The 24,027-nt window shown below is 40.8% G+C and overlaps 1 protein-coding gene across 3 annotated transcripts in view; it reads right to left on the bottom strand.

Annotated features, from left to right (window-relative positions):
- Positions 1-24,027, bottom strand: part of MYOF (myoferlin) — a 118,990-nt gene that overhangs the window by 71,945 nt on the left and 23,018 nt on the right. For all 3 annotated transcript variants that reach the window (XM_050959266.1, XM_050959267.1, XM_050959268.1), the window contains exons 4-7: positions 11,209-11,317; positions 9,914-10,004; positions 4,596-4,756; positions 3,869-3,997 (exon numbers count right to left, since the gene is read on the bottom strand). In XM_050959266.1, coding sequence (XP_050815223.1) covers positions 3,869-3,997; positions 4,596-4,756; positions 9,914-10,004; positions 11,209-11,317 — 490 coding nt within the window. The remainder of the gene's footprint in view (positions 1-3,868; positions 3,998-4,595; positions 4,757-9,913; positions 10,005-11,208; positions 11,318-24,027) is intronic.

The raw sequence follows: 24,027 nt of genomic DNA, 5'->3' as shown, positions 1-24,027 counted from the left end.
AGGAGTACTTTTCAGTGGTGCTGCAAGCACTGGTAGATCACAAGGGACATTTCACCAACATCCACGTGGGATGGCCAGGAAGGGTTCATGATGCTCGCGTCTTCAGGAACACTACTCTGTTTAAACGGCTGCAACAAGGGAATTACTTCCCAGACCAGAAAATAACAGTTGGGGATGTTGAAATGCCTGTAGTTATCCTGGGGGACCCAGCCTACCCCTTGATGCCATGGCTCATGAAGCCATACACAGGCAGCCTGGACAGTAGTCAGGAGCTGTTCAACTACAGGCTGAGCAAGTGCAGAATGGTGGTAGAATGTGCATTTGGCCGTTTAAAGGGCACGCTGGCACACATTACTGACTCACTCAGACCTCAGCCAAACCAGTGTCCCCATTGTTATTGCTGCTTGCTGTGTGCTCCACAATCTGTGTGAGAGTAAGGGGGAGACCTTTATGGCGGGGTGGGAGGCTGAGGCAAATCAGCTGGCCACTGATTACACGCAGCCAGACACCAAGGCGATTAGAAGAGCACACCACGAAGCGGTGCGTATCAGAGAAGTTTTGAAAACGAGTTTCATCACAGGCCAGGGTACTGTGTGACTGTTGTGTTTGTTTCCCCTTGATGACCCCTCCCCCTTGATTGACTCATTCCCTGTAAGCAACCTACCCTCCCCCTTCGATTACAGCTTGCTTAAGGAAATAAAGTCACTATCGTTTAAAAATCATGTATTCTTTATTAAAAAGTCATTATAAAAAGAGGGAGAGAACTGACAAGGTAGCCCAGGTGTGGTTTGGGAGGAGGATAGGAGGGAAGGAAAAGGCCACTAAAAAAATTTCAAAGTAATGACAGCCTTTTGGTTGGACTGTCCATGGGGGTAGAGTGGGCGGGTGCACGAAGCCTTCCCCCACGCGTTCTTACACGTCTGGGTGAGGAGGATATGGAACACGGTGAAAGGTGAAGGTGATTACACAGGGGGTGCAGCGGCACTCTGTGATCCTGCTGCTGTTCCTGAAGCTCCACCAGACATCGGAGGATGTCAGTTTGATCACGCAACAGCCCCAGCGTTGCATCCCGCCACCGCTGATCTTCGTGCCGCCACCTCTCATCTCGAGCATCCCTCTTCTCCTCACGTTGGTCCCTCCTATCCTCATGTTCACTGGCATCTTTCCTGTAATTTGCTACCACGTCCTTCCACTCATTCAGATGAGCTCTTTCATTGCGGGTCACTGCCATGATTTCCGAGAACATTTCATCTTGCATCTTTTTTTTCTGCTGCCTTATCTGAGCTAGCCTTCGGGATGGAGTAGGGAGGCTTGAAAAAATTGCAGCTGCATGAGGGAGGGAAAAAAGGGAGAGAAGTATTTAAAAAGATACATTTTACAGGACAATGCTTATACTCTTTCATGGTGAACAACACTATTCACCTTACATAGCACATGTGATTTCACTGCAAGGTCGCATTTTGCATCTTAATATTGAATGCCTGTGGCTCTGGTGTTAGAGATCTCACAAACGCAGGTCCGGGCAGCAGAATTCAGCTTGCATGCGGCCATGGTAAGCCATTGTCTTTTGGCTTCTGCAGCCTTCATATACATAGTGCCTTCCTTTCCCAAATACCAAGCAAATCCCGTTCAGTGCTGCTTCTTTCCTGTTAACATGCAGCAGCAGAAACCACCCCCCCATCCAATTCTCTGGGATGATCGCTTTACCCCTCCCCCTACCGCGTGGCTGTATCATGGAAGATCACTGCTAATCACCCCCCTTCCGCCCCTCACCGCATGGCTGGTAGCAGGGAAGATCCCTGCTAGCCAAATGCAAAAATGCTCAGCGCCATTCCCCCCCTCCTCCCCCTGCTTGGCTACCTGCAAGGAAGGATTTCTTTTAAGCAACAGGCAAACAGCCCAGTAGGAATGGCCATCTCTGTTCCCTTAATTAAATTCCTGAATTTCAACCAGGTTACCATGAATGATATCACTCTCCTGAGGATAATACAGCGAGATAAAGAAAGGATGTTGCTTGAATGCCAGCAATCACCGGGACCATATGCAGCTAGGCTTTGTCATGCAATGATACCAGACTACTTGCTACATGCATGCCGTGGTCAAGTGTCCTACCATGGTGATGGAATAAGGCTGCCTTGCCCAGAAACCTTCTGCAAAGGCTTTTGGAGTACCTCCAGGAGAGCTTCATGGAGATATCCCTGGAGGATTTCCACTCCATTCCCAGACATGTTAACAAACTTTTCCAATAACTGTACTGGCCGCGAATGCATCCCAAGTCCTCAGGGCAAATTAATCATTACAAAACGCTTGCTTTTAAACCATGTTTTATATTTACAAAGGTACACTCACCAGAGGTCGCTTCCATGGCTTCATTGTCTGGGCTACTGGCTTGGGAGGGCTGGGAGGGTAATTCCGTCTGGATGAGAAAAAGCTCCTGGCTGTTGGGGAGAACGAAGTGCTATGTGCTCTCTGCAAGCTCATCCTCCTCTTCCTCCTCCTCATCTTCCCCGTCCGCAGAATCCTCAGCCATGGCTGAGATTACCACTCCCACCTCGGAATCCATGGAGAGGAGTGGGGTACTGGTGGCGGACCCCTCTAGAATTGCATGCAGCTCAGTGTAGAAAAGCGGCATGTTTTTGGCCCTGCCCCGGACCTTCCGTTTGCTGCTTTGGTTTTCTGGTAGGCTTGTCTGAGCTCCTTAACTTTCACTCTGCACTGCACTGAGTCCCTGGTGTGGCCTTTCTCCATCATGGCCTTGGAAATTTTTTCAAATGTTTTTTCATTTCGTCTTTTGGAAAAGAGTTCTGTTAGCACAGAATCTTCTCCCCATATAGCGATCAGATCCAGTACCTCCCGTGCGGTCCATGCTGGAGTTCTTTTTCGATTCTCAGGAGACTGCATCATTACCTGTGCTGATGAGCTCTGCATGGTCACCTGTGCTGGTGAGCTCTCCACGCTGACCAAAAAGGAAATGAAATTCAAAAGTTCGCGGGGCTTTTCCTGTCTACCTGGCGAGTGCATCCGAGTTCAGATGGCTGTCCAGAGTGGTCACAGTGGTGCACTCTGGGATACCGCCCGGAGGCCAATACCGTCAATTTGCAGCCACAGTAACCCTAATCCAATATGCGCTACTCCTCTCGTCAGGGAGGAGTACAGAAACCGGTTTAAAGAGCCCTTTATATCGATATAAAGGGCCTCGTTGTGTGGACGGGTGCAGCGTTAAATCGGTTTAACGCTGCTAAAATCGGTATAAACGTGTAGTGTAGACCAGGCCTCACTCTCATCCAAGCCCAGGCAAAGAGACCACATCACCTATGTTTGACTAAAGAAGAGACAGAGACCTGCACCTTATCCCTATACAGTTGTATCACAGTCCAAACTGTCTCAGTTTCCTGCAAAACCTCACATACACATTGAGCAGGAAGGGTGACTGAATAGAACCAGCTCAAGAGATGAACAACTGCTCAACACCACACTTTGTCTTTTATCCCTAAGAGAAAAGAACAGAACCATTCATGTGATTGGTCTACCCAAGTCATCATTATCTCACATGATCAGCTGTATCGGAGGATGGCTTCTATCCACTTTAATGGGAGGTTGTTTGGGCCCCTGATTCTTGCCAGAAATGGTGTCAATTATGGCATGAGTTTTATTATGTGAAGAAATGTTTTTTTAAAAAATTAACTTTACACATTAACTAGAATTACCTTAAAAATGTTAGAAAATGCTTATTTGTTAAGCAGATTGGGGATGCTTCATTATGAACTGGATCCCTCTATCCCTTCTGAAATAACAGATTTTTGTTGATTTGACAGTGCTAGCTAACTGATTTTCAGATATAATTAAATGTGTATTTTCTATTACTCACCTCATCAAAATATGGATTGTTTCCTCTTTTGATTCTTGTTCGGTGTGTCTGCCCACAAACATGAACTTTGACTACTGGTTTTATGTTATTTCCAGGCAACTGACGACCTTCAATGACCCTAACACGAATCTGAAAAAATTAAATACACAAGGCATGCAGTAGCTGATACCTTACAGTGCATGTCTGTCTGTCTGTCTGTGATCATGCTGAAACAAAGAGTATTTCTCTTTGCCATTATCCCACCAAAATAAGTTAACACCAAAGCAGCTAGCAGATTTAGATGGGCTGGCCATTTCAGACCTTCCAACTACAATAATTACAACACTCATTTTACATCCTCGCTAGTCCTGTACCTTAATTTTACAAAATATTCTCCAGAGAACTCTGGGACACAAATTTCTCAGATAGCATCTTCAGTTTTGGACTTGCTCTTATCATAATTATGTTTGAAATCTTTATTGTTCTAATTTAAATTCAGTAGTTACAGAACAGGTAAGTTTCTCCCTACATTTCAGCAAGAGCTGTGCAAAACTCCTAGATTTTATTTTGTGAATATTTGCGGTTTAACAGATGTGCTTGGGAAAAAAAACACAATTGAAAGACGGGCTTGCTGTCAATTCTGTTATACTAACCTGTATCCTTTTACAATGCATTAGCTCGTCTTATATCTGACATTCAGATTATCTCAGGTTGTGCAGGAAAAGTACAGTATTTAAAACTCAGCTACCTGGAAGTCTTGGGGTTTGTTAGAAAGGATTCTCCGTGTTTTCTTTCCTTTAGTGATACGCCGAGCAAGCTGGGCTTCCTTTGTGTCACCTGGAACTGCTGGTGCAATGCCACCAACTGTACCATCAACCCCATCCTCATAACCTCCATCTTCTTCTCCATCTGACACACGGGAAAGCAGCATAATTAGTAAACAAATAGTTTAATAGTGAAATTATGGTCACAAAAGCATGAGGTCAAGACTTGCACAGAAAGTGTATGTATTCTACTCCATTATAACAATTCTAATCAATGTGCTTCTTCCTTCTTGAAAGCTAGTGGAGTTGGATCACCTGCAGCTAGTTCTACATTTTAAATGCAATGACTATGTATATGTCCTCTCCAAGATGAAGACTATCTAAGGGAGTCCCCTTGCAGTCTATCAAATCCACCTCCAAAAGCTGTTGGCAAAGCAGAATCCAGGCAGTACCCTTACAGCACCATTTCATGATTTGTAGCTGCACAGCAAGGGACCAGTTCTGCTCTAGTGGAAGTTAATTTTAATGGGAGTAGATTGGGCCCTAACATAGCACAGCTTTTTACATCAGGCTCCTGTTTTAAATAGATAGGAACATTTTTAGGCTTTCTCACTTGACCATGGAGATTAGTGCATTCATCTTCGTATCTAAAATGAAATTCTGACAGCGCCCCTGTAATATTTAACTTATGAATCTGGGAAGATTTCTGTATATATAAATTAAATATCAACCTTTTAAATGAATTAAACTTGGCACAACAATATTGGCCCATCCACTAATATACCACTATTGCAAAACTTCCAGAAGAACCAAACCACAAACGTATATTTCCTGTGGTGTTTTTAACTTCTTTTGTTAATTAAGGAATAGTGTATGCTATAAGTTTTACAGGAGTGATGGAACTGTCTAGATGGTATTAAACAGATACAAAACTGAAAACTAAGGGTAAAGTTTTGGGTGCAATTAAGGTTTTTAGTTGTCCTGAACAACAACACTATTTGAGAACCTGGGAAAATCTTAGATCCAGTACCAGTATATTGTCCAGCCCAAGAAAATGTTCTATAATCCTTAGGGATGTACCATAACTCTCCCTCCATTTTCCCATTGGGCATGAGGTGATATTGAATTACCTGGATATCGTGTCCCTAAAGAGAGGAACATTTGAATTGGGAGGCACAAAGGTCCTGCATAAAAATAGCTCAGCTGCTGGAGAGCTAGCCTCTGCTGAGTCCAACAGCCCCTAGTGGTGACCAGTAGTTCTGCATCACTAATTCTACAGGGGGAAATGAAATTCTGCACAGAACATTAACTCTGTGCAAATTCTGCATTGTGCAGTGGCACAGAATTGCCCCTGGGAGTAATAAAGATAACTTAGCTGCTGGGCCTTGTAAATGTATTAGCTAAAGGAAGGGTCTTGAGGGGAGCCTGGGATTTATTTTGAGTGAAATGATGGAAGTTTGATCAGTAGAGCCATCAGTTGCCAAGAACCTAGAGTCAGGGGTGTTGGATAGAAGAGGGTTAGTTGCAAATGTTGAAAACCACTGTGTCAGGTAAACGATGGAAGTTTAGGGAGAGAAGCAAACTTTATGAAAGCTAATGTTATATGTGCTGACATTGTGAATTATCCTGTACTGAACTTCTCTGTATAATTTGTCAGCCTGGAGTGTGGATGAAAAAAATTAAACATGTCTTGTGAATGTCCCTAGTGGGATGTGGCCCTGGATACAGAGATGAAGTACCATATACTAAACTCATCTATAAATTTCAACAATATGAAGTTCCATCTTACTAACATCTGTGTCATAATCTATCTCCCACACTGCCCATGCAACTGACTAGTTACAAGATCTACTTAACGACTTCACCTGCATTTCTGAGACTAGACTGTAGCAGTCAATTTGACTTCACAGAGCTATGGGAAATGAACTGAAAATGTGAACTAACAAAGTTGCGTTTGGTAACTTGTTTTGCTGAACTAAGTTTTATGTAGAGTTGCAGAACAGTTAGGGTTCCTGTTTCTCCCCAGAGGTGGCTGCATTTAAGTGCATTTATCAACCTAAAATAGTCACACCTACCAGATATTAACTGATGTTGATTAATACTTTTGTAGTTCAAGTCAAAGTTTGCATAGTACTATTTTGAATTTTAGAAATTTTCCCCAAAGTCTGTTAATTTATAGTATCTACTCTCCACCTCTCAGGCAAAACTCCTATTGACTTCAATGGGACCCGGACTTCATCTAAGAAATCTATCATTTTAATTTCCATCTTTGTTATAAAGGCCTAACTGATTCACTTTTTACAATGCAATCAAAAGATTACAGATGACACATCCCTAGAGGCAAACTAGAGGAACAGGTTTCTGTAACTGTGCTGAAAGGTTACACCCTGACCTCTAAGTATATGTTTTACATAGAACACTCTCCCGTCTCATCTGTACACTAAATCCCTATAAGCATAGTGCAGACTATACAACAGGCTTTCTGGGAAATAACTGAATTTCAGTAACATTAAGAGGCCAAAATCTGGGAGAGACTTCAAAACTACATTAACTGCCATCAGCCGGATCTGCTGAACACCACAGTGAAGCAGTTAGTTTCAGATATGGGGTGCAGCATGAAGTGAAAAACATCCAGCAGGACAGGGCTGGTTAAGGATTCATGAGCAACCAAACTGAAAGACAACCACTCAGTACTAAGACTAGTGAAAAGAAAGCATAACTGATAACTCAGGGTGACTAATATCTACAATCCAGAGGTCCAACAACACCTAATAACAGCTTCATATACTGTCACCTGTACTTACTTTGAAAACAGGACCAATCTGGGAAAAAACATTTGAGATTATCAACATTATATTACAGTCAATTTTAACATCAAACTATGCACTATTTTTAAAAGTTGCATGTTTCCTTGAGAAACAATCTGCTGATTAAAAGCAATATTTCAAGCCCATGAAATGAACCAGAATTAAACTGAGTTTAATATTTGCTATTTTCACACAATCCTTTTTAATAACCATGAAAGGTAAATTTAATGGATCAGAACCAAAGGATCTGCATAGCAGTGGATCCTTCGACTTTCCATGCCTTGTGGGACAACCCCACTCCCAAATACATCTTGCTCAGTCACTCAGGGTATGCTGGACTGCATGTGGAGTAGTTGTGTGGGCACAAAACCTGACTGTCCCAAATCCTGCTGTCTACTTGAACATCAGAACTACACAGACTCTCCTTCAAAGGGCCTTCTGCTCCTACACAAGTAAGGACTTGACCCACAGAGAACAGGTTCAGTTAACTTGTTGAATGTGTTCAATTTTCTTTTGCAGATCTCTGATTTCATGGGTTTGGGAAATTCTAGTACATCTGGATCTTTACACGTGACTTAGGAGCATTTCAATTTATGGAAATATTTAATATTGCAAATTCCGTGCCAGGATCCTGTGGTTCTGCTCCATACCAGCTTTGGCATATATACAGGGGAACCAGTCTCTTTTCCAAACTGATTATAGTGGATATCCCTTATTACTGACTGCTTACATATGGTGTCTGGTAAAACTTAACTAAATAATTGCTTTGACCACTTCCCCGACCCTTCAGTTTTAGCTACATAATTTATACTAAAATCTGTGGGAGTCACACAGATGAATTCCCACATAATGCTTTGATATGAAGGTCATTCTCTCCCTCAGTAATTATGACCCTACACAAATAACATAGATGTTGCTTTCTTCATATACTAAGTACAGCTCTACCCCAATATAACGTGACCCGATATAACACGAATTCAGATATAACGCGGTAAAGGAGTGCTCCATGGGGGGCAGGGCTGCACACTCAGGCGGATCAAAGCAAGTTCGATATAACGCGGTTTCACCTATAACATGGTAAGATTTTTTGGTTCCCAAGGACAGCATCATATCAGGGTACAGGTGTATACTATATATTCTTCAATGAATCTTAGCCAGACTCTGCTTGTACTGCCTTTATATAAATAAAATCTGGCAATGACACACAACAATTAACAAGAAAGGTAGATGAATTTAAAACAAACATAATAAATGATTGAATAAAACTGCTTGAGATAAACAAAATATAAATATCCACACAAGGTGTCAATGGCCGGTATAAATGATTTAACCAAAAAAACAAACAAACCCTGTAATCAAATCTATATTAGCACATGTATAACCCACCGCTTTGTTGCCAAACAAAACACAGCTCAAAGCATGTCAGATTAATTATTTAAAGTTGCTAAAGATCATTTCATCACCACCTTCTATCATCATTTAGTCCTTTATTAAATAAAAGAGAGCCTCCATTGCTTTTAGAAGTACCACACTACTGAATGTGTCGTATTGAAAAAACTTGACAGTGCCTTTATTTCATCTAACTGATATTTGCTGATACAGAAAATAGAAAGGCCTTTCTCCTGATAGACAGACTGCAAGTGAATATAAACCTTCAAATAAAATGGAACTCTTGCCATAACTTTTAGTAGATTATATCATACCTGCTTATAATATCCTTCTACTATTTCACTTTTTTAAAATTTACTCCTTTGCTTGTGCACTAGCGTAACTCATGTGCACACTGTTAGCACAGACCTGGGTACTGGGATTGTTAGTTAACTGGCTGTTGTAAAAAAAAGGCAGTTACAAATTTCACATCTTTCTTGCATGGTCTGTAACATTGGAGGCTTTTTGAAAAACATTCTCACTAGGAGATTCTTTTAAAATATATTTAATAAACATTTAGAGTCCAAAGAATTTTCTTTACTAGTTTATAAAAATGATAGAGGTAATCAAATCTGGGGCCTAACATGACACATAACAGTGTCCTCCAATAACAATCTACTGTGGATGAGGCATTAATTTTTTTCCAATATGTCTTGGTATTCAAGGATTTAGAGTATATTCTCCCAGCTATGCATTTCCTTGTTTTTGCTGGTCTTCCCTACAGCATCAGATTTCTTTATTGCAGTTTTTCTGTGTGTTGTAATAAAGGTTCTTTCTTAAAAGAAATATTGCACATCAGCCTTTAAAGTGCTTTTGATCTAAACTATCCTCAGTAATACTGTTCCCACTGAAGACAATAGTGTCAGATAAAGCCTGAAGATAGAATATATTTTAACAGGAAACAAAAGTTCCAGTTCTTCAATTCTGAAGCATCTACAGTCTGACTACCTTACCCTATGCCAGTTTAGACATGCTTGCTTGTCAGTTACTTTCCATTCTTTCTGATGAACAAGTCTATCTTTCCCTTGCATGACCTGAATATAATATTTTGAAGAAAGATGAAATACCTGCAGTGCCTTGCGCATTGGTCCCCCCTGGATCATTTGGATTTGCAGACCCAGCTGGTGGCTCATATCCTACCACTAAATCAATTGTTGCCTGTGTAGAAATTTATAATTACATATGTAATAATTGACTTAAAGCAGGATAAACAAGTGGTCCTACAAGTCAACATAAACAGCAAACAAGTATCTGTACTACAGTTTACAATGACAAATTGAAAAACAAAGAAATAAATGGGAATTATCGCCTACTACGTTAGTATACACATACAAAGACTACAGGCCACACTCTTTGCAATTAATCTGAAAATGTATTTGAGAAACTGAGCTACTGTATTTATGACATTTAGAAAATCCTCTCATACTGAGTTCCAGTGATTTAACAGCAGTCTATACATTTAATTAATTAAAGCCTCATAATACCCATGCAGGCCAGGTGAGTAGTATGATCCCCATTTTACAGATGGAAAAATTGAGGCAGAAAAAGATAAAATGATCTGTTCAATGTGAAAGCAACTCTGAGCTGGAGGTAGAATACAGCTCTCCTAACTCTCAGGCCACATTTCTACCCTATAAATGAGCACGGTGTCTCTTTCCAGTCTCATTACAATACTGGTTATACCATGGTCTGCAGCACTTCGTGGCACTTTTCAACACTAAAACATTAACAGAGTATAACAAAGAGTCAACAAAAAAGTACATGACAAAATATAGATGACTCTGAATTGCTTCAGAGAAGATACCTGAAATTGGCAGTAAGGTCTTGCTCTTGCCTTTGAGCACAGAAATGTGTATTTCCAGGTATGTACTATGCTCCTGATGCAGGAAAGGGTCCCTGTTCAGGACAGCAATTAATCACGGGCTTAACTTTAAGCACATGCTTACGTCAAAGTATTTAAGTACTGTTCTGAAGAGGCATGGACTTTTAAACAGGTTTATAAAGTGCTTTCCAGAATCACAGTAGCTGATTTTCACAAGGTATGCAGCAAAACCTGCATGTGGGAACTCAAACTGGCAATTAAGCAAGTAAATGCCATTTTTTCTCTAAACATCTAGTGCTATGTTGATTCTCATTAACTATATGCTCTAGGTCATATACATATTATTGAAAACCAACATATTTAATTAAAATATATTTTTCCGTATTGAACATTTAGATGGTGTTGACGTATAAAATCACTAATAATTTTATCTATAAAGCAAACTGAAATGATTTTGAAATGTTTTTGTTTATATTAAACCCTCTTGTTAGAGCATTTAATTCAATAAATCAGTAAAACAAACATGAGGAAATCACTCACGCCAGTGTTCTCTCCCCTTTCATTTAGCAGGGAAATAAGCTTGAAGGGAAGAGATCTACTCTGGTTGCCTACAAGTTCCTTAAGTGCTACTGATGCATTTCCAATTAATCTGAAAGAAAAGTGGAAAAGATATTACATTAGCATATACTCGGTGTATTATGCAGACAGAAGTATCCTGTTATCTGTAGCCAGTTAATGCTTGCTGTCCCTTACATAACCAAATGGCTCCAAAAGAGTAGATCATATAAAGACTTTAAAGCAAATAAAAGCAACTAAAATATTGCAATTATTTTCTAATTATAGGCTATTAACTATTCATTTTTTATTTTGGTCCCCAAAATGTGCTATTTGTTTCACTGAAGACAACTCTGACCTGAAAGAGTTTATAGTCTCCGTTTAAGACTTAACACAATGTTAAGTGAGGCTTGCAAACAGAAGTGAGGAAATAGAATACAGGAGAATGCGGGTTACAGCTATCGGAAAATGCATTTCAGAGTGTAGGCATAGGAACTTCTTAGGTCTGTAAATGTTATTAATTAATGTTTTAATGTACAGCAGAATATAATGTGCGTGTGTGTAGCTTGTGTGTACAGCCATTCATCTGGGACAAACCAGTTTACCGCTCTGAGCCACAGACTACCCATTGGTTAACTGGAGATAATGATACCTCCCTTTGTAAAGCATTTTGAGATCTACACATGAAAAGCACTACAGCACAGCTAGGTATCAAAGCTTTGCATATATGAAGAAGAAAGATAAAGAAACAGATGGCTATAATTGATTTACTTGTAAGCATCACAGAATTAATCTACCGCCTATTGACAACATAGACAATGCTCTTGATTGGGCCCTCTGAGAGCAGAGTGCAGATTTAGACTGTGCTTCAACAAGAGCCCTGTCAGGAGAAATGTCCAGAAAATTTGCTAACTCATGCCCACTCCCAAGGCAGCTTTGTCCACTTCGGGGCTGTATTGGCCAATTCCAGTCCCCTCAGAAGAAAGAAGATGTGAATACTTTGTGCCAGTGCAAACCTCCCTTCTTCAGGCAGAATTCTACCACTGAGGGCTGACAGCCTTGTGTTATGCTGGAAGAAGTTGTTGTAGCCTATGGCTAAATCAAGTCTTATTCATAGACTTAACGTACGTGATGTAAGAACATAATAAGGTGTTTACAGATGAATAATACAATATACAAGCCTTGATAGTGCAACTTATCTGTAAATGTAAAAAATGAGGCATTTCCTAACTGAAATTATACTCTGGGTATGTAGTGATGGTTTGTTTGCTCAAATCATGAAGCAGATTCCTAGAATAACTGCGATCTCTGCAGATGAGATAACCCTTGCTAAATTTACTGTGCAAACATTAAACATAACACACTTTGCAAAGAGCTCTGCAGTATTACTGCCAAATTGTAAGAAAAATCCTCAACTTGAGAGCTCACACTGAGGTCCCTTTGGACAGCCATTGGTGGCTTTTCAGGCAGAAGCCAAGGATCCCACAGCACTTTCCAAATTCAAGGGGCAAATCTAATATCTTAGCCATTTTCTGTGCCTTATTGTTTGCAAAGTGCATTAGAATTCATTTTGTACTAACCATTCAATATAAATATACATTCTAGGTTGTTTCAGTCTATTCATTATGTATGTTTTTCTTTACAGAAAGACTAACTGGATACTTTCAGCCTCAATATCTCCTTCCTTAGAGGTTTTTAAGGTCAGGCTTGACAAAGCCCTGGCTGGGATGATTTAGTTGCGGATTGGTCCTGCTTTGATCAGGGGGTTGGACTAGATGACCTCCTGAGGTCCCTCACAACCCTGATATTCTATGAGTCTACGAATGACTTGTTAAATGAAGGGAAACATCACGAGACGTACACTAATTCTTCCCATGGACTGATCATGCAGGCTCTACTGCTATCTCAGTCGTGTCCAACCTGGGGTGCAAGACAGCAAGCCCAGGAACCAAATCCTGGTTTCTGTCATGGCAGTGCAAGCAGACAATCTGTACCCTCAGGACAGCACTGATGTCAGATTTGGGAATGGACTTTAGGAGCACTATACCTAGGTCTGTGTCATGGACAAGAGCACTGTAATTTATACAACAATACACCCCAGTATTGTACGCTATGAGAAAAACAGAACATGCAACATCAGGGCTGCATCCTGCAAGGTACTGAGCACCTACTGCAAGGTGCTGAGTGCCCCCTTTGAATACCTTTGAAATCAAAAGGAGATGCACTTTTCTGTGACAATCCCTAAGAGCTTAAAAATGCAAACTTCCTACGGTACTTCCAGGCTGGGACTTTCAAAGGGGGCCAAGAGCTTCAACACCCAGGTTTGTCTGCACTACATTTTAAAACTGTGACAGAGTCTCAGAGCCAGGGCCTACAGATTTCGGCTGGTGCTATGGCACTAAAAACAGCTGTATAGGCACGCAGGCACGACTGAGGGCTGGGCTCACAAGTCTGGAGAGGGAGGTGAAATTCAGTGGCAGCTGGGTGCCTTAGGTTCCTCTGAAAATCCTAGTCCTAATTCATAATAACGTCTTTTACAACCCAAGTTTAACATTACTAACACCTGCTTCATTTGTTTTATAGACAGCAACTTACTAATTTTAATAAAAGCTGCAGAATTGGAGGTATTGTTCTGTGGAACTGTGGAATTGTGCTGTGCATAAGAGGAGATTCACAACACAGTTTATTAGTTGCAAAAGTATCTCCATGCTCTTCCCAGCAGCTGTTGCATTTCACCAACATATTTCAAAAAGAACTCGTGAGAAGTGTGTTGTGTCCTAACTGATTAGGAGTTTCTGGAATGAATCATACAGATCCAGTAAAGTACGATTCCACAGACCACTGGTTTAAACCTGTAACTCACAGACCACAAATTCAGCTTCCCCTTTTAGCTAACTCAACTCTCTCTAATCCAAATCAAAATCTGGAATGGACTCACATGACCCAGCTGCTATTCTCAGAACTCTAAAAGACCAGCATGGATACTGGAATAGATTCTCTATAAACATGACATTCCTCCTTTTCCTCCCCACAAACTTTAAATTAAACAACAATTATTAAACTCACCACTTTGAAATACTTCCACCTAATGAATAAAATACAAGCAGCACAGAATAAATGAAGCAATGTCAAAAGTTTGATGATTGTTCAACACATTCACAAAAACATATGTTTAAGGCTAAGATTTTGTCATGGTTGTTTTTAGTAAAAGTCACAGACAGGTCACGAGCAATAAACAAAAATTCATGGAAGCCATGACCTGTCCGTGACTTTTACTAAAAACAACTGTGACAAAATGGGAAGCAGGGGGAATCTAGCACCTAAGGCTGCTGCAGCTCCATGGTTTCCCCTGCCACTGTGGTGGCTGGAAGCTGCAGGGTTCCCCCTCTACCCACAATGGCTGGAAGCTGCGGAGGGGTGAGGGCCCCTGCCCACAGTGGAGGAAGCTGCAGGGTGACCACATTTCCCAAAGAGAAAACGGTACACCCCCAGCTGTTTGCCCAAGCTCTCCCTCCTCCCCCCGTGAGGCTGTCGCCTGTGGCTAGAACCCTGAGGAGGGCCCCTGCTGACGGCCTGTGGGGCTGAAGGAGAAAATGTCAGGGAGGTCTCTGGAAGTCACGGATTCTGTGACCTCTGTGACATAAATGTAACATTACTTATGTTATGTAGTCCTTCAAATGCACTGGAGGTTGATGGCCACTTCTTTTTGAATGACTTTCAACCTCTGGAGCACAGAGGGTTAGCTTGCTCACTTGCCTTGGAGAGAGTACAAGGGACTCCGTGTGTAATGTTGTCATCATCATCATCATCTTCTTGTACTGTGAGAATATGAGTGCCACAAAGTGGTTTGATGTGAGATGCATTTTGTGTGACTTTGTCCTCTCTGAGCAGTGACCATCGTGCCTCTGACAACTGTGGTCTTGTAAAGCTCAGGATAAAAGGGCATAGAGAGTTTATTGCTCGGCTGAAAGTTTCTGGAGAGAACTACATCTCCCACATTGAAAGAAGTGGTCTTGGCCTGCGCTGGTCGGCATATCTTTTCACGACAAGCTTCGCTTTGTTGTCAAGTTGATGTAGAGCAGGGGTCGGCAACCTTTCAGAAGTGGTGTGCCGAATCTTCATTTATGCACTCTAATTTAAGGTTTCGCGTGCCAGTAATACATTTTAATATTTTTAGAAACATTAGAAAGTCTACAATATATAACTAAACTATTGTTGTATGTAAAGTAAATAAGGCTTTTAAAAATGTTTAAAAAGCTTCATTTAAAATTAAATTAAAATGAAGAGCCCCCATGACCGGTGGCCAAGACCGGGGCACCGGTCAGTGTCACTGAAAATCAGCTTGCGTGCGGCCTTCGGCATCCATGCCATAGGTTGCGTACCCCTGATGTAGGGGTTCATCATCTGCTCTTCTCTCAACTTGTGGCAGTTTTGTTCTTAGTTGTCTGCCGAATAAAAGAGATGCTGGCACCATGGTAGTTGAACAGTGGAAAGTGGTTTGAAAATCGAGGAGGAAATGAAATAACTTCTGTTTCTCATCCAATCCGTCAGCTGCAGCAATTCATAGTGCTTTCTTGAGCGGTCACATAAACCTCTCATCTTCTCCATTGGCTTGCAGCCAGCGCAGAGTAAGTTTGAAACCAAGATACTCTGCAAATTGAGCAAACTGCAAGTCTTGAAATTGTCAGTTTTAATAACAGCAGGTATGCCATAGGCTGACAAAATCTTGTCTAGTTTGGGTATAACAGCATTAGCAGAAGTAGTGATGATCATTTCAACTTCAGGATTTCGAGAATAATACCATCTAATAACCACTACATATTTTCCATTAGGGAGATCACAAAAATTCATGCTAACTTCTGTCTGTGGGGATGTGGGCAGAAGAGACGTGTAGAGGAGGAATGTGGTTTTCCAGAACTCCTGCCTGGTTTATAGTCTGTAGGATTTAAGGAGCGTTTCAGGAAGGCTATCAATTCTCAGGAACCAGACTTTTTCTCTGAGCAGGAATTTTGTTTTTACCAGTCCTTGGTGACCTTTGTGAATAAAATCAAATATGTGATCCCAGAACAAATGCAGAACAACAAGTCCTGTATCTTGGAGTAGGAGGTCATAGTCTGTGACAGTAAGTTCACCTTTAACATGGGCAAATGATCGTAGAACAGCTTATGTTTCAGGAGTCAAATGCTGTAAACTATGCAGTTCTTTCCAGTGATCACTTCAAATGGTTGTGATGATCATTTGGAGACGTGTTAGACTCTGCCGCTGTCTTTAGTTGTTGTAACAAGAGAGCTTTGCGAATGGTGTCTGAGAGGAGGAAATTATTATATGTTATATGCTAGTGTTGTGATTAAGTGTGTCAGGAATAGGGTACCTGGAGAAGTAGTCTGCATGGCTATCCTTTCCAGACCAATAGATAACTTCGTAGTCATAACCTTGTAGTTTGAGCATCCACTGCTCAATGAGAGCTGATGGGTAAAAAGAAGGATTATTGATCATAAGTTGGTTTAAGGGACTTGTGATAAGTAAGAATCAAAAAATGACATCTGTAAATGTATAAATGAAAATGGGAACATCCCCATTCTACAGAAAGAGCTTCTCTTTCTGTCTCAGAGTATCATTGTTCTGTGGGTGAAAGAGCCTTTCTTCCATAAGCAATGGTGTAAATTTGAACACCTTGGTCAACCTGTGTGAGGACTGCTTCTAATCCAACAGGGTTAGCATCTATTAAAAGTTCAGTTCTCTTACTGGAATCAAAATATGACATGACTACATTATGGGTAAGGGATTTCTTTAGTTCGTCAAATTTATTTTGATATTCATCTGACCACACTCATATGTAATCTTTCCTAGTTAGAGCTCTCAGAGTCTGTTTGACAGTGCCTAATCTCAGAATGAATCTACCACAATAATTTGAAAGCCCTAACAGCTATGAATGTCTACATGCTCTGCTACATGGACAGAGTGGGCATTGTGACTGTCCTTCACTTTCTTAGGATCTTCAGAGATGCCATCTTTGGAGAATATATATCCAAAAAATTCTAATGTAGGTTTATTGTACTCACATTTGTCTGGGTTTAACATGAGATTCTGCTCCTGCACTTATTCAAAAACAGCTGCTAGTCAAGTGTCATACTTTTCAGATGTGGTGCCAAATTCTAATATGTCATCACTCACATTCAGAACTTCAGGGATTCCAGCTAGCACCTCACATATAGTGTTTTGAAATATTTCTGTGGCTGAAGAAATGCCCAAACTGAGTAATTTACAGCAGCATAGACCCACAGGTGGTGAAGTTTGTTATGTATCTTTACTCAGGGTGGAGCTCAAGTTGATGGTTTCCTGCTCTGGTTGTAGCTAACTAAACTCTCTCTAGTCCAAACCAAAACCTGGAATGAACTCATGTGACCCAGCTGCTATACTCAGTACTGTAAAAGACCAGCACACATCATAGAATGGATTCTCCATAAACACTACAAAATGCATGTAATCTAAATTGCAGTCAGGACAATACTCTCAGAAAGGCCTTGAAGGTACAATAATTTGTTGTAGCAAAACATACTACATTCATCTATAATTAAAATGTAACAATTAACTTTAAATATCTTTCTTGGGTTATAGAAAGGATTTAAAGGGAAGGAGATGATGTACTACGATATTGCTTGATGGATGTTAAAGGCAATTCTAGTTAAACAACAACAAAATGGATAGGGTGCATGACATGGGCAGGGTGTATACATCTAAATTACATTATGAAATATCATTTATGGGCCAGATTCTCTCCCCAGTCTGATCCCTAAGCAGCACTCAATGGCACAAAGGAACCAGATGCTGTCCAGCAGAAAATTTCCCCAGCAGAGCTTTCAGCTGGCATAAAGCTAGCTTACTTGGTTCCGCCTCCCATCCTTGGCATAAGGAGTGTGTCAGGGTGTCTGCACATAGGGATTCTTCACTGGCAGATGGCCCACATACCAGTTTGCAGTGGTCCCCAAGAGACTGTCTGACAGCTGACAATTACCAGAGTGCAGCAGCAATACCTCACATACCCCTTACACCAGGGATGGGGTGTGGAAGCTAATACAGGGGCAACCTAGGGGTGTTCTAACCTGCCCCAGGACCAGGGTTGAAGCTACACATGGTAAAGAATCGGAGAGCTGTACCATTTTTCTGAGTAGCATGCCTCCCTTTCCTGTGTCAAGCAGATCTTGGTAAATGAGAGAATCTTCCCCTATTGGCCTAATCCAGTGCCCTCTGAAGTCAATGGAAATATGTCCAAATTGTTCACATCAAAATGATTCTGTTGTGCAGAGAGGTGCTCCAGCCAAATCCCTGACTACATACACTCCTGAACAGGATGGTGTTTGAAATTCAGATCCAAACGGGCTTGAACCCATTTCTGCTGTTTTGTAATCATAAGAGTATTTAATCTATGATAAAAATTCAAACAGAGATGTTTGGGACATGCATTATGTTAATGTTCCTATTTAATTGTCATATTGCAGTATTATTTAACAACAAATGATGGGCAAACCTCAAAGAATTAGAGGGTCGGTTTATACAAACACCCAAAAGTTCAAATACTAATCTAGATTTTATCTGAACTACGCTACTTAAACTTCAGAGGGCTGCAAATCTGGACTGAAATCTCAGTGGAATAGATTTCTTCATCAGGCTATTTTGGAGTGTGCTTGAGAGGGAGACTAGAAGAAGGTATCTATATAATATGTTTAGGAGTAAGCATGCGGTATTCTTAGTTGTACCTGATAGAGAACAGCACACATATTAAACAATAGCTGAGGGGCCAAAGTGAAACATGTAGCAGGGCAATATCTATCACCATAGTTAATGGTAAGTACCAATGGACATACAGTACTGCTCAACAAGTAAATTGCTGAATGCCTTCTGGTTCACTGTTACTGTAATCAGAAATTTCTTACTCTTTTACTTGTCTTTCTTTTAGGCATACACAACAAAGTAAGAAATTTAAAGCATCCGTCTTCTGGTAAACTATGTTAACTTTCACTTCTGGGTAAAGTAAGATTAGGAAAAACTACAATGAGATATTTAATGATTGCACAGAATATTTTGTACTAGGAGCTTTATTGTATTCCTGGTTGCCACCTGTCCCTTCAACCATCCTTTGGCCACTAAGGAGAAAGGGCCAAATTATGCTAAAATTTGTATTGCCAAAATTTGGTAATGGTTGTTGATCATAAGTGCTGTCAATCATGGCTTCAAATATTAGTGTGGGCCGAGCCTAGGAGACAGTAATAGATGATTTCCCACAGAAATAGACAAAAATTGTTTCTCTTTGGGTTCAGTGTCCCCCAAGTTGTGCAACATGAGGACCACATTTACTTGACATTTCACACTGAGGAGAAAAGTTGATTACCACCCACTAGTGTACTTGGCCAATCTGTGTTTCACGTGGGGATGGTTAGATTAGGTTTGCTTTCACTAAACAAGAACTCTAAAGAGATGCAAGCCACCTTTTCTATGTGAAAATCAGTTATCCTGAAGACAATCACTGAAACAGTTGGACAAAGTTGGAAACAAAAATAGAAGAAGAGGATTTGCCCTTTGGTCTATGATTCCCAAAGCTGTGGAGCCATCTAATTTGAGGGAGCTAGAAATCTATCGAAGAATTTAATCTATCTTCTCTCTTTCTTACATAGTTGCTAGCTCTTTCCTCATTAAGAAAGTCCTAGAAACATAAACATCAGTATTAACAGATGTAAACCAATCACTGGGGTTGAAAAGAACAAGTAGCCAAGTTTCACTTCTGCAAGTGGGGCAATCATTTAAACAGGCCTGTCTACAAATGGTAAAGCTAACTCTGATTCTAGGGAGAAACAGAGGCTTTCCCAGTATTTATTTTTGTTTACTTGTTGAAGAGTTTCATAACTTTTGCTAGTTTGGTTTAATATGGCAGTGATTTTTTTAAATGATAGGTTACCTGAATCATTCAATATGCATAAATGTGTACATACTTCAGAGAGAATTTACAAAACCAATAAGAAGATTGGACTCGCATATTATCTGGATGAGTCTCATCAACCACACCCTTGCATCCTGTGACACATGTTCAAGAATCATGATGATTTTGAAATTTTCCAAATTAAGCTTCATTTCCTCATACCCACCTACCCTGACTAAACAAAATTATCATGGTGCCCTCATTTGAATATGCTATAAGTTTCAAGCAGCACAGTAGGAAACCTCCAGGAGTACAATTTGAGCAGTAAAAGCACTTTTTTGTATAATCAGATTTAGCTTTTGAGGTCGAAATTGGATCTCATGTACAGTAGCTGATTTCAAAAGATAAATACACAATTTCAAGAGTATATACATCAGTGCTAGGCCTATAGTGTTTGCCCGATTTCAAAAAAGTAGACTCTATAAACTACAGGTAAGTAAGCATTAAACATAGCATTGTACTTTTGGCATAGCTAATTAATCCATTGGTGCTAGTAACAGGAAATCCTAACTCACAGCACTAACTAAGAAGTTGATGTTTCTCTCTGTTGTAGTATGAAGTTATCTTTCTATATAGCATTCTTGAGATCTCAGCCAGTGTAAACTGAGGTACATCATAAAGGTGTAGCTGCTCCATAGCATCCCCTGTTGGCCAAGCGTAGTTCTGCCAGCACTCCTTTCCTCAGTTTCCCTCCCCGAGGTGAGCCTACTCAGCTCTCCACACACACCTCTATGCTGGAGCTATGGCTTAGCCCTCTAGCCAAGTCACAACAAACATAATCCCTTCCAGGGTACCAAGATTCCAAACTAAAAAGTGCCCATCACACAAAACGGTCCCTTTTCCCTTTGGGTCTTCCCTTCAGCCCACTCTTTGGGCCCTGCTCCTTGTCCTTTCTGGGTTCTGTGCCTCATATACTTCCCAGCTCCCATGTTGTTTACCTCTGGAATACCCTTTTCCTTACATGCCCTGGTTCAGGGCAAACTACTCACTGGTCACCTGGGGTTCCAACTCCTGATAGGGTTCGCTCTTAGTCCTTTTATAAGGCCCAGGTGTCCATTAATCTATCTCCTGCCCCTCCATAGTCCCACCTCTTCAGGCTGGGAAGCAAGTAATTAATTATGGCACAGATGTGACTGGCCCCATATCCCCATAAAGGAGCAAAGGTAGGACCACTGATTTCAGTGGAAGCACACTGATTCGTCACCATCATCCTTGCTCCTCCTGCGTATATTATAATGGCTTATATCCAAACGTTCTTGCTGGCTATATCTGTTACATGGTAAAGTCCATCCTAGACCTTCAAGCCCAATCTTCTAATACATACTGTTGCACCTAAATATATTTGTTCAAACAGAAGTAGTACTTATTTTAATCTTCATTAATTATTTGATACTGCTTTTTGCAGGTGCATAGATTTGAAAAGAAAAATGTCATGCACATCATCATCTACAAAGGTGAAATCTTCAGGGGAAATCAGAATAGGCTTTAATATGTAAGGCTCCAAACCTCAGATCTATGAAGACAGACTCCTACATGCATGCCACCCCACTGTCAGGAACAGAGTTCTACCCACATGGATCCAATTGCAAGAGGAGGGTCTAAATATTTTTGGTGCCAGGTTAAGAATTGATTAAACAGTTATAATTACAAATCTAACAGTGTCTCAACAGTGAGCTGCAGTTAACCTTCCCTGCTGTAGATTTGGGACTACATTCTTCACCAAACAGAAGGGTGTGCCCAGCCTATTTTCCTCTGTGTTGCCAGGTTACCAATTACTCAGTTTGGAAAAATGTGTACAACTAGTGACTTGCCCTCCTACACATGGAATAAAATCACTTCACTTAATCAGACCACAATGTAACTTCCTGTAGAGATTGTGGTATTTGTAATTTTGTAATCTACCCTTTGTACTTCAGTTACTGACAGTGATCCTAACTATTACATTTTCCTTACACTGTATAGATTCATTTTCCTAGTGGAATGAACAATTTTAAACATTGACTAGACTAACAACATAATGGCAAACAGATGTGTTCTCTTCTCAGACATTTTTATATGGGAAAAGTCAGCTCTGCACTTTGGCATGTGAAAGCTTTCTTTGTCTGTCCCTGGAGTGATCTATGTGGACATTATAACAGTGTCATTTGGGCTTTTTTAATGTAATTACTTTTCCAGTGGGTCAGGCTTTGTGTCATGACGAACATTCATTTAATATTAGTCTGCTCTTACAGTAAAATTTCTGCAAGTAGCAATAAATTCTGGTTCAAAAGGAAATAGAAAAATATGCATAATGTTCACATTAGCCTAATTGCAGAAACATACCACAGCAATGAGTAGTGTTTTGGCAGCGTGTAAAAGCAAGGGAAATTCTACTGGACTGGTTCTCCTGCACTGTGTAATACTGACCTACAGTAAATGCATTACTGTATACGTTTTTAGGAGACTGTGCCCTTGTTCTATAGCATCTGCCCAGATCTTTGCTCCAGGGATGGGGGAGCAGGGCTAGAGTTATGTGCCTGATACACTCCCTGTGAGTGACTGGGCAGGGAAGGATGGCGAGGCGGGATAGGTGAGACCTATGGTTCCATTCTACCTTGTGTGACAGTCAGCAGAGCCGGCTGCATGACAGATAGGGAGTAAGCTGTACCCTGAAAACAGGTGATATAAATTATTGCCCCCACCTCACTCCAGCACAAGATAAATGAGGCCTGTAGGAGGAAACTCCCCCATACTCAAACTTAAGCCTAAAAACTTCCCCTCAGACAGCAAAATAAAAAGTGAATAACAATGAGAGCCCTTAGACTCAGTACTGGCACAGGGCCAAGTTCCGTTTGCCTTACTCATTTGGACTAGTCACATTCATTTCAAAGTCCTCCTGAGGCTAAGGTGAACAGGATATGGCCTACAATGGGTATGTGCAAATGGCTTTCACCTCTGGAGGCTTGAATCCAAATCATGACAAGTTTCACGAGTAAAGTGAATGTGATGATCTCCTATTCTCCATTGTGGTTATTTGTTTGTATTACAGTAGTGCCTAGAGGCCAGTGCTAGGCACTGTACTGTGTTTGCACATATCCCAACACTGCCATGTGTAGTAGCCTAAAGCAGCCTGTTCTGCAGTCTCCTCCCTCTTTGGGGAATTTTGCAATGTTGCAGTTCAGGACTGAAGTGCACTGGAAGAAACATGCCAGGAGGATTTTATGCATCCTTTTGGCTACTCACCTTATGGAAAAACAAAATCATTCACAAATTTAAAAAAATTTGGCCTGATTCACAAAGAGATTTTAAAAAGAAACAGGAATTAGGGTGGAATGAACAGAATTGTGTAATGTGCCACTGCTGCAAACCCACTGAGAATTTATAAATAGTCCCTTGTTATTTATGCATATAGGGTCAATTCCTCATTCCACTGATGTCAATGGGACTTTTTTTGGGTGTGGGGGAGAGGAAGTCTCCATCATTTTAGTAATATACCACTAACACCTTACAAAGGGGAAAAAAAACCTACACCTCAGCTGTTCCTTACTGTGAGTGAGCATGAATAACTGCCTGCAAAAGGCAGGTCTAGTTATATAGTAGTGGAGCATTTCAAGAAAAAAAACAAACCGTGCATTTCACTACTCCTGTTCTGTTGCTGCTGAATGAGAGGCACTGGATTTCTTTAAAACACTGAAGAACTACACTTATGTAACTATGTTTTGAAAGACCTCTTAACTGTGCTCTTTTTTCAGGTTATACAGCCAGTTTACCTATCAGAGAGTGAACTCTGTCATCTACTTAGTAACTCTTCGGGACAGGACCATCTTTTTATTCTGTGTTTGTACAGCACC

Source organism: Gopherus flavomarginatus, chromosome 6, assembly GCF_025201925.1.
Source record: "Gopherus flavomarginatus isolate rGopFla2 chromosome 6, rGopFla2.mat.asm, whole genome shotgun sequence".
NCBI classification, from domain to species: Eukaryota; Metazoa; Chordata; order Testudines; family Testudinidae; genus Gopherus; species Gopherus flavomarginatus.
The sequence above is the reverse complement of the archived record's forward strand: the minus strand, read 5'-3'. Positions and strand labels throughout refer to the sequence as shown.